Source organism: Aethalodelphis obliquidens, unplaced genomic scaffold (genome assembly GCF_003676395.1).
Source record: "Aethalodelphis obliquidens isolate GAN/ISIS:26980383/991018 unplaced genomic scaffold, ASM367639v1 scaffold44, whole genome shotgun sequence".
In the NCBI taxonomy this organism is placed as follows: domain Eukaryota; kingdom Metazoa; phylum Chordata; class Mammalia; order Artiodactyla; family Delphinidae; genus Aethalodelphis; species Aethalodelphis obliquidens.
In genome coordinates, this window is record NW_020837988.1 from 14,753,663 (window position 1) to 14,771,260 (window position 17,598).

At 46.9% G+C, this 17,598-nt stretch overlaps 3 protein-coding genes across 6 annotated transcripts in view; all 3 read right to left on the bottom strand.

The window, feature by feature from the left end:
- MAP3K3 (mitogen-activated protein kinase kinase kinase 3) overlaps window positions 1-1,001 on the bottom strand; it is a 71,117-nt gene extending 70,116 nt beyond the window's left edge. Inside the window, exon 1 of one of the 2 annotated variants that reach the window (XM_027081228.1) lies at window positions 887-1,001. The gene's annotated coding sequence lies outside the window, so the exon portion shown is untranslated. Of the gene's footprint in view, window positions 1-453; window positions 556-886 lie in introns of those variants that run through there. The other variant, XM_027081227.1, reaches the window with a different exon arrangement.
- On the bottom strand, window positions 1-13,656 carry TACO1 (translational activator of cytochrome c oxidase I). Its single transcript, XM_027081245.1, has 6 exons — window positions 13,579-13,656; window positions 3,465-4,136; window positions 3,054-3,160; window positions 1,559-1,686; window positions 887-1,064; window positions 1-555 (listed from the first exon to the last, which is right to left on the bottom strand). Exons 2-6 carry the CDS (start codon window positions 3,742-3,744, stop codon window positions 355-357), a joined length of 894 nt encoding a protein of 297 aa, XP_026937046.1. The 5' UTR covers window positions 3,745-4,136; window positions 13,579-13,656; the 3' UTR covers window positions 1-354.
- The window catches only part of DCAF7 (DDB1 and CUL4 associated factor 7), a 26,779-nt gene continuing 20,318 nt past the window's right edge, over window positions 11,138-17,598 (bottom strand). For 2 of the 3 annotated variants that reach the window (XM_027081244.1, XM_027081243.1), the window contains one exon: window positions 11,138-16,083. In XM_027081244.1, the coding sequence (XP_026937045.1) occupies window positions 15,911-16,083 (173 nt within the window). In that variant the 3' untranslated portion in view covers window positions 11,138-15,910. The remainder of the gene's footprint in view (window positions 16,084-17,598) is intronic. The other variant, XR_003427653.1, reaches the window with a different exon arrangement.

The window sequence follows — 17,598 nt, forward strand, 5'->3', positions numbered from 1 at the left end:
CGGCAAACCCAGATCAATAACTGTTATTATTTAAGAGCAGTTTCTAGTACATGGGCCCTCAGGGCACCTACCATCCCCACAAGGGCCAACTTCCTGAGATCAGAATCTGACCAGCTGACTGGCCTCACTCTGCATCCAGAAGGATGTGGAGGGGCTCACCTGGGAGGGCACGGAGACACCAGCAGAGCTGACAAATAGGCTTCACAAAAGTGCAGGGATTCCGCTGACCACAAACTACAGGTCTTCTGCTTCCTAACCTGCTAGACCACCCACCGCCCTGACCTGCTTGAGTCTCAGAGGACGCTGCAGAAGCTTGTGCTCCAGAATAGGCTGCCAGGGGCACGTACAGCCTGGCTACTCAATGTTGTCATAGACGTGGATCACGTCATTGTGGTTGCCGAGAGCCTGGATGAGATGGGCAGCCTGCTCCAGGTCAGGGTCAGCCAGCCGCACCTTTGTGTTGGGGATGAACTCTAGCATACAGGACACAGAACACAGGCCCAGGGAGTCCAGCTTCTTCCTCACTTGATGCAGTGAAGAGGCATCACAAATAAACTAGGAACAAAGGAAAGTCAGGAGGTAAGTAGCCAGGAGATAACAGGACAAAGCTGGACAGAAGTTTGCAAAACCTGAATGGAATTACTGTATCACTGGGTTTAAGTCTTCACTGGCAGAAACAGAGTTTTCAATGTTCTGAATCCTTCTCATCGTCCTCAAGAGAGTAAGCCCTATCCGGTATTCTCTTAGTAAATGTCTGTGCAATATGTGAGCTCTTTATCTCACCTGTACCCCGGGCACAGGAAAGAAGAGACTGACAGAAGCATGCCTTAACATGTCAATCAGGGGCCTCTCGGAAGTCCACCAAACACTAAGGCTTCACACTCACTTTAAAAATGTTCGTTTCCTCTTCATCTTCAGTTTCCTTGACATCCTCAGCTCCTGCTTCTATTGCCAGCTCCAGGGCACGCTCCAGATTCACAGCTTTCTTCTCTTTGTCCTCCACTCCAACCACGATCACCCCCTTTTTGTCAAAGGAGTGGCGAGCTCCTTCAGCCATCATTCCCCTAATAGGAAAGGAAATGGGCCAGAAAGAATGCCTTTAGACACTCATTCCCACCCAGCCCCTGGAGTATAAACAGACATGGAGCAGCTCTCCTCCTGAGGCAGATGCAGCTACCACTGGGCAAGGGAATAATCCAAACATAACCCCAACCTTCTGTTTTCTGCCCTGTCTGGAGTTTGGAGGATGCAAAGACTTTGCTCATCAATTCCTGTGCAATTAAGATTCCATTCCTGGTTGTACATTTTAAGACCTGGACATTATACAGACAGATGGGATAATGGGACAGAGAGCTCGTTCTACACCTGATGAACAAGTCTTTTGGATCCTGCCCAGTACAGAACACATTAAGGGAGAATAAATGATCCCATTTGGATTCTGCTAAGGATGAAGTGTGTGTAAAACTTGAAACGCCACCAGGAACAACAGTACTTTCCCTGCACAGAATTGGAACCTAAAGACTCTGTACCCTTCTACTCTCCCCAGACACACACCTACCCATTCTTGTTCAGGATATGTTTGATGTCCGAGTGGCACTTGGAGCTACTGTTAGATAACGCCTCAATGAGAAGAGAAGAGCCACCAGGGCCTCGGCCCTCATACAACAAATAAATGTCCTTGGTTTTCTGCAATAAACAACATAATCACATTTTCCGGTTTCCTAGTTCCCTCCTACATGCCAGCCCAGGCACCACAGGCACCACAAAGTTGACTCCATGGGATGGGCTCCCTGGGCTGGAGCCTAGGCTGTTAAGCTTCAATTTTGTCCTCCCCTCTGAGAGGAGGCCCTTGGGACCAACTTTTGAGATAATTGGAAGTACTATCCCTTACTTGGAAGGCAGTCTGTTTCTCTTGTCCCTGAACAATCAATCTGCCATCTCCCAGCTTTGTTTTCGCCCCTCCCCAGCTGAATCCCACATCCACCCCGCCATAGCGCCTACTAAAACTCATTCTCGTACACCTTATCCCGCATGAAACCCACCTGTGCTCCTACCCCAGCGCTGCTGAGTACTGCCACGTGAAATGACACATCTGGGCCTTATCAAATAGCATAGCCTCAAAATTCAAACAATCGATCAAAAACTCTAATGACCAATCTCATCTGGATCTCCCACACTGCCTCTGCTCATTCTTTGCCCGCGCATCCGATCTTCACCACTCTCTCCATCACCCTGCCCTGCCGTCTTCCCAGGAACTCTCAACTGATGACTTCTCCCTTCCTCTTTCACAAAGGAAATTAAGGACACCAGGTGGGGGAAAATCCTCTGCCTCCACCGCCTTATCTGCACCACACCTGACAGGAGGGCAGTATGAATGACGGTTAGGCATAGGCTCTGGAGTCTGTCTGGTTCCCAGTCTGTCATTTTCTGTGTGACGTGGTCAAGTCGCCTAATCTTTCAGTGCCTCAGTTTCTATTTAAGGTTGTTCTGAGGATTCAGTGAGGTAATGCATACAAAGTTCTTATCAAAGAACTTGGCCTGGAATAAGCACTCAATAACTGTTAGCAATTAAGATGACTACTACTTCCTCAGATCCTTCCCCCTTGTCCTAGAGAAGAGGTGTCCCCTCAGCTGGGCTTGCAGACAATTCCCACACCTAGGCTCTACATCCCAGCCCCTCCCACTATCACTATCATCTGCACCCTCTGTATTTCTACTGGCTTTTCTCATTTAAGGCATAAATATCAGAAAAACAAACCCTTCCTCAAACTAACACCAGGGCTTTCCCCATACTGTGGCCCTTCTTTTTACCCCATCTCCTCAAAACTCAGCTCAGCAATCCTAGGCTATATAGTTCTGTACGCTGTCTATACATCCTGCTCCTGACTGTGCTCCCATAACCAATGGCCGAGAGAAGAGTCACCAGGAGACTTTGGGCTGAGTGTCAACGACATCACTACCCTTCTCTGATAATTTAAGGGGTGTGTGGTGGCCTTCCAGACATGTGCCCTGTAGGGACTGTGATCAAAAACAAAGTTAAACTGAGGACACACCTCCATTTTCAGTGCTGCCTCAATTGTTGCCTTGGGCATGTGCTTGCTGCGACACACCTCTAAGATGCTGGCCAGGTTTCTATTGAACTCGGGGTTGGGGCCTCCTTCTGAGATAGAAAAGAGTAAGCAGAGACATCTCATTATGACATGAGAGAAAAAAGGGATTTCCGCCTCCTACCCCCATCAGCCAAAAGAGCGACAAGTCAGCACTTAGATCTCGGCTTGTTGAGGACACTTTATCCAGTGTTTGAATGAGATCTGGGTAAGTATTTTGGAAAAGAAGTTTTCAATTCGCTCTGAATGAAAGGCCGAGGATCGGGGTGGGCCTGGCCCAACTCTAGGAGGCAAGCAAAGCCGTGGGCATAGTGAGGGCAAGTGGCTACCACCGGGGGGTGACCGTCAAGTTCTCACCTTTAACCGCTAGGCGAATGCTCAAACTGAGCTTAGAGAAGACGCGACTCCTTTCGGTGTCCTTGGGACCCTTGATGTGCCGGACTTTGGACCACTTGTTGTGCCCGGCGAGGACTTCTGCCGTGAGGTGCAGCGTCCGGCCCTCACAGGGGCTACAGCCTGGGGACTCAGGCTGGAAGGCCGGGGGGAAGCGCGGACGAGCCACCCGGACCCCGGGGCCTCGCGCCCACAAGCACTGGGCAGCGGCCCTGCTCAAGGTGACAGGGGCCCAAGCCGCCATCGGCTCCGACCCTGGGCCAAGGTCAGCAAGAGCAGTGGCCGAGGTCAGTCCGCCGAGTCCGCCACTGAAACAAGCAGGTCCAGAGCCTGCGGCCTCCTCAACCCGTCACTGGAGAGCCAAAGGCTCAGGCCCACCCCGGGGAGCCGGAACACGAAGTACGCCGCACCTTCCCCGCGGCAGCCGGGAGCGGGTACATTCAATGGTGTAGCACACTTCCTTTTCCCGGTCCGTTCCAAAAACGCGTCCCCACCGCCCACAAAAGCCGTTCCGTCGCGTGGTACTTGCTTTTCTGTTGCTTGCAGCTGCGCAGAGCCTGGGCGGAGGTGGGGCAACCCTGTGCTCAATCCGTCCTGGTTGCCTGGGGAACGCCGGACTTTACTTCCCACAATGATCTAGTAGAGATACATCTTAGTTATGAAACTGATTTTGCTTCAGAATGACTTCCCAACTCTAAGCAGGCCTAGAATGATAAATGTTTTGTTGTTGCAAAGAAATAGGTAGTTCAATCACTTCACTTTAAGGTAGGGAAATCGCCGCCCAGAGATGTGATTTATCCAATCATTTAGTCTCTCTGAACTTCCTCTTCGATATCTGTAAATAAGGATGCTCCTACTTGCTTTACCAACGTAAGAGGGTTGAAAAAAGCTCTTGGAGCTTTAAAGTAATAAAATCTTATGTAAATAGCAGCAGCGATCATAGTGATGAAGTCCCTAAATGCAAGAGACACTTGCCATCCTGGAGAGGGAGGATGATCAGAAGAGTTTCCTGGAGCCTAATTCGCCTCTGCATTTTCCCTCTGCTCTCACAGAAGAGAAAACCGATGCCATTAGGAGGAGAAGGTATAGAACAAACAAAGCAGGAACTGTGAACAACTTTCCAGTGGCTCCCCAGGCTGGTGAGATTAAATCCAAAAACTTGGTGTGTTAGATAGAGAGCAGGTTAAGTTTGTGGCCTCTGGTCCGAACTGGTGGGTTCAAACCCCGGTTGTTACACTTACTTGTGTAACCTTGGGCAAGTTCCTTTACTTTCCTATATTTCAGTTTTCTTACCTGTAGAATGGCCTTGCTATGATTAAATGGGATAGTGGATAAAATACACAGGCATAGGTTTTATGTTATTTTTTAGCTATTATGTAAGAACCTTCATAATCTCAGATCTACTCATTCTTCTGGTCTCATGTCCTGACACTACAGTCCAGTTGGAGGGAATTATACTCACTGTACTCTGAATACAAGTCTTTATCACCTCTTTGCCCCTATCTGCTTGGAGTGAACTTCACTGTCTCGGTGATAAAATCTTCATCGTGCTTCAAGCCCCAGTTCAGCTGTCCCCTCCTTGGTTAAAGCCTTCCTAAGAGTCCTTCTTTGAGTTTTTAGCTGTAACTAATAGTGCACTTATGAATTGTTAATTTATTATTTTTTATTATCGAAGCTACTTGGGCTGGGCACTCTCCTCCTTGTACTTTGCAGATTATGCAGAAACACCAGATTGCTCCTACTGATTCTCCCAATTCTTGTATTAAGCACAAACCTGTGTCTTTGCTGTTCTACCTCACTTCTGGCTAATTTTTGTTCTTCCTTCAAGATTCAGCTCAGGCATCATTTCCCACCAGAGGAAAACATCTGCAAATTCTCCGTTTGGGTTCAGATGCTCTACTCTGTGTGTTCACATAACCCTTCATACATGTCTGTACCTTAACACTTACTTTTTTAATATCAAAATGTTTGTCTCTGCCATGATATTAAATTCTTTGAGAGCAGGACTGTACTCCTGTGCCCAGTACAGCTTTTTTTTTTTAACAAAAACTTTACTGACATGTAATTTAAATATCATACAAATCACCAATTTAAAGCGTACAATGTTTTTTAGTATATTCAGATTTGTGCAGCCATCACCCAAATTTTACATTTTCATCACTCCCTAAAGAAAGTACCCATTAGCAGTTACTCCCCATTTTCCCCAGTTCCCCCAGTCCTAGGCAACCACCACTTTACTTCTGTCTCTATGGGTCTGCCTATTCTGGACATTTCATATGAATGGAATCATACAATATGTGGTTCTTTTGACTGGCTTCTTTCATTTATCATAACGTTTTCAGGGTTCATCCATGTTGTTAACTAATGTTCCATTCCATGAATATACCACGTTTTATTTATCCATTCATCAGTTGATGGACATTTGGGTTTTTTCCACCTTTTGACCATTCTGAATAATGCTGTTATGAACGTTCACATACAGGTTTTTGCGTAGACATATATTTTCATTTCTCTTGGGTATATGCCTAGGAGTGGAATTGGTGAGTCATACAGTAACTCTGTTCGATCTTTTGAGGAACTGCCAGAGTGTTTTCCAAAATGGTTGCATTGTTTACATCCCTACCAGTAGTGCATGAGGGTTCCAATTTCTCCACATCCTTGCCAAAACTTGTTATCATCTCTTTTTGACTCTAGCTGTTGTCATCCTAGTGGGTATGAAGTGGTATTTCATTGTGGTTTTGTTTGTTTGTTTTTTCTCATTGTGGTTTTGATTTCTATTTCCCAGATGACTAATGATGTTGATCATCTTTTCATGTGCTTGCTAGCTATTCATATAGAGTATTACTTTTTGTAATTTAAAAATATAGCTTAGGGGCTTCCCTGGTGGCGCAGTGGTTAAGAATCCGCCTGCCAATGCAGGGGAGAGGGGTTTGAGCCCTGGTCAGGGAAGATCCCAGATGCTGCGGAGCAACTAAGCCCACAAGCCACAACTACTGAGCCCGCGTGCCACAATTACTGAAGCCCGCGTGCCTAGAGCCCGTGCTCCATAACAAGAGAAGACACCACAATGAGAAGCCCGCGCACCGCAATGAAGAGTAGCCCCTACTCGCCACAACTAGAGAAAGCTCGCGTGCAGAAACAGACCCAACACAGCCAAAAAACAATTATTAAAAATAATAATAATAAATAAGAATATAGCTTAACATAAATGTTACTTCAAGTAGCAAAAAGCAAATGAAGGAAATCTATAATCACAAATAAGAGTAGAGGCCAAGGGTTTCCCTGGTGGCATAGTAGTTGAGAGTCTGCCTGCCAATGCAGGGGACACGGGTTCGAGCCCTGGTTTGAGGGATCCCACATGCCGCGGAGCAACTGGGCCCGTGAGCCACAACTACTGAGCCAGCGCCTCGGGAGCCTGTGCTCCGCAACAAGAGAGGCCGCGACAGTGAGAGGCACGTGCACCGCGATGAGAAATGGCCTCGGCTCGCCGCAACTAGAGAAAGCCCTCGTACAGAAACGAAGACCCAACACAGCCAAAAATAAATAAATTAATTGAAAATAAAAAAAGAGTAGAGGGCAAAACAAAGTTTGAGATAGTCCTGGTCCAATCAGCCTAAACCCACCAGGGCAAAGCTGTAGTCCAACAATGTCAGTCTATCAACTCACTGCAACAAGGCAAACTGCACACCAGAGGGATGGTGGAGTGTCTCACTAAAGGAAAAGATCTCTATTATATAATTATGGCAATGAGTGGAGGTTAGGTGAAATTTCAATGAAACAGGGTTTGATATACTCAAAGGAATACAGAGTTATATGAAAAGAGAGTCAACATCAGCTCTGGACTGCAAAGTAGACCCAAGGTTAAGTTTCCTTGAAAACTACAATGTTAAATGTGGAAAGTTGTGTTCAGAAAGCCCTGAAGTTCTACACCTGGGTTGGAAATCAAGGCTGCTTTTCTGTCAAAGCAACTTAGATTCTCCAAGCAAGACTGTAAGGCTTCATTCTCACTGGACATAATTTCAAACAGCAAACTTCCCGACAGTCTATAATTTTATTTTATTTATTTATTTATTTTTGGCCACACCACGTGGCACGCAGGATCTTAGTTCCTCGACCAGGGATTGAACCCTGCGGTGGAAGCATGGACTCATCGCTGGACCACCAGGGAATTCCCAGTCTGATTTTAGAGAACAGTTTCTTAGTGAATTTTTAAAAGCCACCCAGAGAAGGGAATTATTATCTGATAAGTTGCAGTGTGTGCTTGGGAGAAATATTGCTTCCTGTTAACTTTGCACCTGGTTTTATCTGTGTCTGTTTATCTGTGATGAATGGCAGGGCAGATTTTTACTTTCTCAGTCTGAGCTAATATTCATGTCTCAAAATGAATTCACAGGTGACTGAACCATCCCTAGAGACCTGGCTGTCAAGATCATTGAAAAAAAAAAATTTTTTTTGGCTGCTTTGGGTCTTTGTTGCTGCACGCAGGTTTTCTCTAGTTGCTGTGAGCAGGGGCTACTCTTCGTTGCAGTGCATGGGCTTCTCATTGCAGTGGCTTCTCTTGTTGCAGAGCACGGGTTCTAGAGCACAGGCTCAGTAGTTGTGGCACAGGGGCTTAGTTGCTTCACGGCATGTGGGATCTTCCGGAACCAGGGCTCGAACCCATGTCCCCTGAATTGGCAGGCAGATTCTCAACCACTGTACCACCAGGGAAGTCCCTGAAATTTTTAACTTACAATGAACCTTGGATTCTAAAGACTGGCTGAAGGCATCATTCTACTAGGTTTGAACAGGTGTCGTCTAGTACTAACGGCTCTCAATGAATAGAACCACACTCGTTACTATTCCAGATACTCTTGCTAATTTGATGGTATGGTGGAGACATTACTTTATTTCCTCTTCCTAGGCACACAGGAAAAATACATTCCTTGCAGTTAGGTTGAATGACGTGACTAAAGTGGAAGGCACTTACTAAATACTGGCTCACTGAACCAATCAAAATGTCTTTCTTCTTTTCCTTTGAAATAGCTCAACAAGAGCACAGACTGAAAATAAAAATAAACAGAGGGAGTATTCATCTAGGACTAACAGCATTTGAATAGCAGTGGGATAAAACTCCTCCATCCTATCACATTGGGGCACAGGCTCGGGAAACCAGCTTGGACTTGGAAATTCTAGTCAGCCGTCAGAGCCTGATGTCCTCACCCAGGGGACGTGGGAGTTATCATTTCTTGGTCAGGCTTCACAGCCAACAGATTACTGAATCCTGATTAGCCTGTCCCTTAAATCTCTTCGGTTGTGCCCTGCCCTCTCCTTCCCTGCTGCTCCTGCCTTAGTGAGGCTTTTGCTTTTTCTTATGTTGACTATTTTAATAGGTGAGGTGACTCCTTGTCTCACCCCCACTCAGAGGCATGTTCTTCACTGCCTCCTAAAATGCAGAACTGAGCATGACTTCCCTCTGTGTAAATTTTCCAAAGTCTCGTACAGGAGGAAGGTCTAAACTTTCTACAAAGCACAAGACCACCTGCTCCTGCTCTCCTCTCTAGACCCACTTCCCACCACTCCCCACACAAAACCCCACATCACCTTACCATTCTCTGAATAGAACCATATTCTTCTTGCCTCTACAGATTTATACATGGATGTTCTCTCTGCCTTAAATATCTTTCTTTACTCCCAGAAGACTCCAACTCAGCCTTCAAAACCCAGTTCATAACTACAAAGCTACAGTAATCAAGATAGTATGGTACTGGCACTAAAACAGAAATATAGATCAATGGAACAGGATAGAAAGCCCAGAGATAAACCCACGCACATATGGTCACCTTATCTTTGATACAGGAGGCAAGAATATACAATGGAGAAAAGACAGCCTCTTCAATAAGTGGTGCTGGGAAAACTGGACAGCTCCATGCAAAAGAATGAAATTAGAACACTCCCTAACACCATACACAAAAATAAACTCAAAATGGATTAAAGACCTAAATGTAAGGCCAGACCCTATAAAATTCTTTAGAGGAAAACATAGGCAGAACACTCTATGACATAAATCACAGCAAGATCCTTTTTGACCCACCTCCTAGAGCAAGCGAAATAAAAACAAAAATAAAAAAATGGGACCTAATGAAACTTAAAAGCTGTTGCACAGCAAAGGAAACCATAAACAAGACGAAAAGACCACCCTCAGAATGGGAGAAAATATTTGCAAATGAAGCAACTGACAAAGGATTAATCTCCAAAATATGCAAGCAGCTCATGCAGCTCTATATCCAAAAAACAAACAACCCAATCCAAAAATGGGCAGAAGACCTAAATAGACATCTCTTCAAAGATATACAGATTGCCAACAAACACATGAAAGGATGCTCAACAACACTAATCATTAGAGAAATGCAAATCAAAACTACAATGAGGTTATCACCTCACACCAGTCAGAATGGCCATCATCAAAAAATCTACAAACAATAAATGCTGGAGAGGGTGTGGAGAAAAGGGAACCCTCTTGCACTGTTGGTGGGAATGTAAATTGATACAGCCACTATGGAGAACAGTATGGAGGTTCCTTAAAAAACTAAAAATAGAACTACCATACGACCCAGCAATCCCACTACTGGGCATATACCCTGAGAAAACCATAATTCAAAAAGAGTCATGTACCACAATGTTCATTGCAGCACTACTTACAATAGGCAGGACATGGAAGCAACCTAAGTGTCCGTCAACAGGTGAATGGATAAAGAAGATGTGGCACATATATACAATGGAATATTACTCAGCCATAAAAAGAAAGAAATTGAGTTATTTGTAGTGAGGTGGATGGACCTAGAGTCTGTCATACAGAGTGAAGTAAGTCAGAAAGAGAAAAACAAATAGCGTATGCTAACACATATATATGGAACCTAAAAAAGAAAAAAAAAATGGTTCTGAAGAACCTAGGGGCAGGACAGGAATAAAGACGGAGATGTAGAGAATGGACTTGAGGACACAGGTAGGGGGAAGGGTAAGCTGGGACGAAGTGAGAGAGTGGGGTGGATGTATATACACTACCAAATGTAAAATAGATAGCTAGTGGGAAGCAGCCGCATAGCACAGGGAGATCAGCTCGGTGCTTTGTGACCACCGAGAGGGGTGGGATAGGGAGGGAGGGTGGGAGGGAGACGCAAGAGGGAGGAGATATGGGGATATATGTATATGTATAGCTGATTCACTTTGTTATACAGCAACAACTAACACACCATTGTAAAGCAATTATACTCCAATAAAAATGTTAAAAAAACAACCACCAAAATAAACCATTCAAGCATCCTTCGTCTTGTGAAGTTTTCCCTGACCCTCTCTGGCTCCCACCCAGACATAGGTGATCACTTCCTCCTCAGGGCCACCAGAGAACCTGAACACACCCATCACTGCACAACACTGCCAGTGTTTCTTTATGGAGATGTCTCTTCTCGTTGACTGTGAGCGACCTGAGGGTCATGGCCCCCAGCAGACAGTAGGTGGTCTGTATTTTGTTAAAGGTGATGAATTAGGCCATCAGATAGTGTGATGGGCTGGGCTGGAGGTCTAATCCCCCAGCCAGTGTGTCTGGAACATGACCACAGTGGCAGAATGGGAAGAACTGAATTCATCACAAGAAGAAATTCAGTCAATCTATACATGTTCAAGTTTTATTACAAAGTATGATGGGCAGAAAATACGGTACTTCTTATACAGGAGGCTGAACAGAATGAAAGGGTGAAAATTAGGTTTAATATATTCAGAAAGCAAGAAATAAAATCATAGATAACACTCCACTTTCAGGTGCCTTTGAAGTAGCCTTCAATGGAGATTTACCATCATGGTTTCACAGCACAGTGTTAAAAATTTTTTTACAAGCCCTGTGTATAATCAATCCTGTGAAAATGTTTTTTTAAAAAAATGGTTACAGTACAGTTCTGCAAGGGGCAGCTTCCTCTCCACCTGACCATGGGACGCCACAAAACCTATAATGTAGAGGAAAAGTTTAAATATATAACAGGAAATTAAGTTCAGACACACTAGGCTAAAGGGGACAGAAATGGATTGGCTAGCGCTTAACACTTCAGAGAACAAGGAATCTCCATTTTCTCTACATAGAGATTTGTACAATCATGCTACAAATTCACGCTCGGGGGAGGAAGGATGGAAAGTCACTGAAAGAGGGGTCATCAAATACACAGGAACCATATCAAATGATCCATATTCGACTCAAGCAAGTCAAAGCTTCAGCTCCACGAGTTTCATAACACACTGTATTACCACAATCAACCCAAGGTGAGAACATTCTTTCAAATAGCAGGTATCACAAGTTCTTATTCACTGGGTTTTCCCAAAGGCCAGTACTTGTAAGTTTTCCAGCTCTTACACAGACTGCCAGTATCCTCCTTCCTCTTGAGTTTATACTTTGATTAGCTTATCTGTTTCTGGCTTGATACACCAGTCCAAGCCTCTTGGAAAGGCACCTGCATGTTTCTACACTTAAAAAATCACATCTAGGAAGTAGCCTGAGAGGAGCTGGCCCATCCCATGTGGTCACACACTTAACTCTGACCACTAGCAGCAATGACAATGGTGGGAAAAGAGGACGAGGCTCTGCAACACTGAGTAGCTGGCCCAGCCAGTGCAGGGATGGCAGTTCTTGGAGAGCCTGGCCCAGGGTTCACAGTGACTGCTCAGCTCAGCTTTCCTCCCAGGGAAAACCCAACTTCAGTGCCAAGCTGACCCTCCCTCCTCATCCTGGAGCACAGACAGGAAAGGGAAGAGGCTGCTTTGGGGCTTCTACTTTACTGGTCTCCCTTCTCCCAAGTCAGGCAGTCAAAGGAGCTGGGGACAGTGGAGGGAAGTTACTAGGCTGGCCTCCCGTGGTTGGCAGACCCTGCAGCTCCTACATACCTTACAGCCTAGGAATTCAAGGCCCAGGTTGCAGCAGGGAGGAAGTTCTACAGTGGAGAGGCAGTGGGAAGGTAAAGAGGAAGAGAAAAGACAAAAGGGAGGGGGGGAAGTCAGCATGACTGTTTACAACCTCTGCTTCTTCTCTCTACAAACCTACAACCAAGAAGAGCCATTGTCTGGAATGATCGAGGGACTCCCACTCCTGCAAGTTTCTACCACCAAACGACACTAGGGCTGAACTGCAGCAGGAAGGGGTCCCCCTGTCCCCCTGTCCCCAGTTACCCCACGTCACAGGCACCTGATGAACAGTCCAGGAAGGCTGACACAGGCCGAGAGCACAGTCTCACTCCACAGCCACATGACGGTCTGAATGCTTCCCCAGCTCAGACCTTTACTGCCCTCTAATATTTTCTCCTTTGCTACCACTGCTTTTCCCCCACATCCTAAATCTCCTCCTAAAATTTCAGACACACCTGCCATCAAAAACTCATCGGAGTCTTAATGTTTTCTGTTTCTTAACCAGTTCTCTGAGAGCCGATCCTGGTTCTGATAAGAAATTCTCACCTGGCTATCAAGTTTCTTCCCTCTTCAAGTCCTCATCTTTCAGCCTGGCTCCTCCCTGGAAAGAGAGGCTTCTAACTCTCCTGGGTGTAAACAACTCGAACTCTTGAAGGACCTGGATCCACTCACCAGCTCTCTGATGGGGAACCTGAGGCCTCATCTATTCAGCAGCCCCCTCCCCTCAGAGCAGACAAGGAAAACAAAGGCGGCTGCGGCTCTGGGGGCCAGAAGCATGTCAAAGGGCCACAGCCCAGAGAGCCAGAGCCCAGAGGTGCTGCCGCAGCCTTTCCAGTGCAGTCCCGGCAGTGGCTCTTCTCATGTTCAAGGAGTGCAGAGACAGAGCCTCCCAACCTATTCTCGCTGGCTGGAAATCTGAGAACCTAAACACATTAAACAAACACTTGCTTTTGAAACTACAACAGATCTCTGCTTCCTGTGGCGTGGCTGACTAAGAGGCTTTCTAAATCCTGAGACTACAGAAATCCCCTCCTCAGCCATGAGGCCATCTGGCCCATGGCATAAAGGGAGAGTGAGGGAGCCGGGACTTCAAAATCCCAGCATGCCAGCTACTGTGTGTCTGTGTCTGCTTGGGGGGACTGGGGAGTCTCACCTGGGCCCAAGTGGGATGTTGAAAGGAAGAGGACCAGACCACACTGCAGGGCCTAAGGAGGGTGACAGGGCTGGGAGTCTGCAGGGCAAGGAAAAAAAACATTCAAAGTTGTTGTTTTCCACAGTAAATAGCAACTTTATCCAAATATATCCCTATTCTTATTAACAAATTTTTTTTCTCCAGATTATTGTCAAGTTAGAGTGGATAAATCTTCTCAGCACTCAGACCACAAAAGTGGAGATCAGGAAAGGAATCTTAACCGAGAGCTCAGTGTAGGTAAGCCCTGCCCCAGCAGGACCAGCCCCCTCTACCACTAGACCTTCATTTCAGACCCTTTTCCACAGGAAGGAACTGACAGCCTCCTAGAGCAAGTGACACTCAATTTATACTTGCTACCCTTGAGGGAAGGACCCTGGAACCATCAAACACAATAACAAGCAGAGGAGTGTTCTGACCAAGAACTGTTCGCTTTACATCTCCAAATGATGCAGTGCAAATCTGGTGGTAAGTGCAGGAGAGATGACCTCAAGCAGACGGCCAGCCAAAGAGCCTCAAAATCAGAACAATGTATAAAGGGAGAAGGGGAAATACCCTGACTAAAAAGAAGAGCCTTTTTCTTTGGGCCAAGCCCCCGTGTATTAAAGCAAAGAGCTATGACTTTGGGGATACAAATACATCTGCTTCTGAAAAGTAGGACTCAACCAAGAGAGTTTAAGTGTGCAGAAGGACAAAGCTAACTGCTTTGTTGCTCAAAAGCAGATGAGAACTGGACAAAACCATTGGCCTCAAGGTCTGCTTCTCTCCTACTCTCGGACGCTCAACTCAGAGGGTCTCAGAAACCTTCCGGCACTTGGCAGAGCGTGGCAAACTCCCCCGCCACCCCGCGCCGACTCTGAGCACGTCCCCAACTCTGCCTGCCCAAGGATTCACCTACCACCGGAATCACACACAGGCCCCCTCCACGGAACTCGCTCATATAACGGACACAGACACCCACAGCCTACAATCCAGTACTGCTCAGAACCTAAGCTGGGGTCAGGGTGGCTGACAGGGGTTCGTGGAGTTCTGAACTGGCTGACCCTGGGTCTCTGAAGCTTTTCTTGCTCTCTATATAACTGATGGCCTGGGATCACCACAGCCTATTGGTCCACCCTTTGCAAGAGCTGACAGTCTCCCACACTCTAAAGGAGATCCTGCTCAGGCTAGATGCTCAGACTGTGCACCTGTCAAGCAGGGCTCTCTCACCTCAGAGCACTCTATCCAAAGAGTGGCCAATATACTGCCACTCACAGTAAACTGAACAAACAGAGATACTGAAGTTCACCTTATACTTCATTCTTGCCTATCATTCAAGACATGAAAGAGACGGGCCGGGGGCTTATATCTGGAGGGAAAAACAGACTCTCAAACTAGGTACTGGAAACATGCTCTAAGCTCAGCTTTCCTGCCACTGTTCCCCTCAGTCAGGCGCCCCAATCAGCCTGGCTAGCTCAGAGCTAACACGTGCCCAAGAGGTCCTGGGGGGCTGGACAGGGGTACTTCCGGGAGTTAACAGAAGGAGTCCCATGTCTGTTTCGGAGCTCAGAATGCCCTTGAGAAGAGCCAGGCTGAGCAAAGGTGTGAGAGCTGGCTGACTTCAGAGCACCGAGGCGGTTTGGGACTCCAGGTCAGGTATGTTCCGCTCAGGCAGTGATTCAAGAAGGCAAACTGCTCATGGGGTCAAGGACCTGGGGCCAGACCCAGGCAGGGAGGGAAGAGAGGAAGGTGCTAACAGGGAGGGCTATGAGACAAAGGAAGAGACCAGGGAGTAAAATTCTTTTCGTAAAAAAATTAGCCTGATAGATAAAAAATATACAAAGTTGAAGTTTGTTAAAGACATTGATAACAGGAGGAAAGACAACTTTGAACTGGCGTTTGTTCCCACCTAAGTGCTCACATGGACACGGACACAGATTGCTGCCTCGGGCAGCAGCAGACAGAGACGTCTGGGACAGATGAATACAAACAGAGCCGGTGCCCACAGTGCTCATTAACACAACGGCTGACAAACAAATATACAGAAATTTTTAATTGAGGAACCAAAGGACATGAGGAAAAGAGAGAAAATCTTAAAACTCAGCCTTGGGCTGAGGAGGCGCCACACGGCACTGAGTCCGGCCCAGAGAGCAGTGGGGCGACTGGCCGGGAACTCCTAGAGCAGCTTCTGGGAACAGTAGGTGCAAAGCAATGAAAGACGTACTGGCCACCGGAAACATGTTTCTTCTTACTTTGGGGGTGGGACAGAGGCGGGAAACACACAAGCCCCTGCCTCGTGGGCACGGCGCCACCGACACTACACTCTGAGTATCTCCAGGCAGTTGTTGTAGCAGATGGCAATCCAGTCGGGCTGAGTCGACGCCCACTGCACGTTGTTGATCTCTCCCTCGGCTGTGTAGGCCAGGATAGGGTCCTCGATGGCCCGAGGCATTTGCTGGATGTCCCAGATGAGGGCCTGATGGTCATCCGCTATGGACACAGAGAGCAAGCGAGCAAGGTCACAACTCAGGCAGTGAGGACCATGACCCCTGCACCTGAGCGGGGATCGCAGTTTACAAAGCATTCATTCACCAAAACCCCAGTGAGGGAGGTTTTACCGCAAGCCCCCATTTTATAAATGAGGAAATGTTAAGGCACATGCCCCAAACCACAGAGCTATGCAGCAGTGAGTGGCAGAGCCCGGACGCAAAGCAAGGCCGCTGCCTCTGACCCATTCACCACAGCAGAGCTGGGATGGCGGAAGGGACTTGGATGGGCACCTCATCTCATCTGGGGCAGGCATCAGGAAAGGAAGAAGGGATGGGATAAAAACGATCCCCAAACATGTCATTTTCAGCCACTTAAAGTACTTGAGTGATTAAAGATCCCTCTCTGACGATTCAATTATTTAATGGGATTCTTTTCCCTCCATCTTATGGACATTTATACATCAATGAGGTGTTATACAGATAATGAGATACAGTGTTGTGGGGACATGTGCCCAAGAAAAGGGCCCTGGGAAATACCAGAAAGAAGGAAAGCACCTTAAAAAGACAGATAAGCACATGAAAAGTGCCTGGAAAGAAATACATCAAAATGAGACCAGTGGTACCATTAGGACCGCAAGGTAATGAGTTATGTTTACTTTTCTCTAGTTCCTAAGTGATGTGTAATGTGGTGGTCATGTTACTTTTACGATCAAAATAATAAGTTCTTAATTTAAGAGAGGAAAAAAAGGGCAATGACCTTCCACACCACAGTGTCCCCTAGTCCCATCACCCATCCCGACGTGAAAGCCTGTCTCTCTCCTGAATAAACTAAACCCTCAGAGGTCGCACAACCTGGGCATGGGTGAGAGACACCTTCCCAGGACTATCTGCATCAAGAGATCTGGGAAGTCGTTTTAAACACTCGGCACCTCTAAAGCAGTAAGTGCCTTTTCCTCAACCTCAACTGAGCACGCTCTTCAGCACCAGCTCCTGCCACTGGAAGGACACAGGGTGGGTGCGGCACCCAGGGCAGCAGCAGGTCTGCAAAGGCGGCCACTGGGAGCCGAAGGTGGGCTTCTGCTGGGTGGGCTGATACTGTTCTCCTTTCTTTCTTTTTGCTCCTCCTGCCCTTCCCTAGCCACACTCCTGGGAAAAAGCGGGCAAGAGTGAAGAAGTCAGGCCACAACATGAGGCACGCAGGACGGCGTTGGGCCTCAACTGCTCCACAAGGAGACAGACAGGCATGAGCAGAGGGCCCCAAACAGGAAGAGCTTCATGCCTTTCGAACTCATGCTAAAATGGCAGAAACCCACCAAACTACATCGCTCCTCTGGCTCCATAATGAACAAGGAAATGAGGATGCTACTGATTTGTGAGGAGGGGAAAAGTATGTTAGGAGGAAACCCAAGGCTCTGAAAAAGATAAGGAGCACAGCATTATGGGGCTAGAGTGGAATCCTGTCTGTAAAACAAAGGGACAGGTATTCATATGGGAGGGATGTGTACACATGGATCCA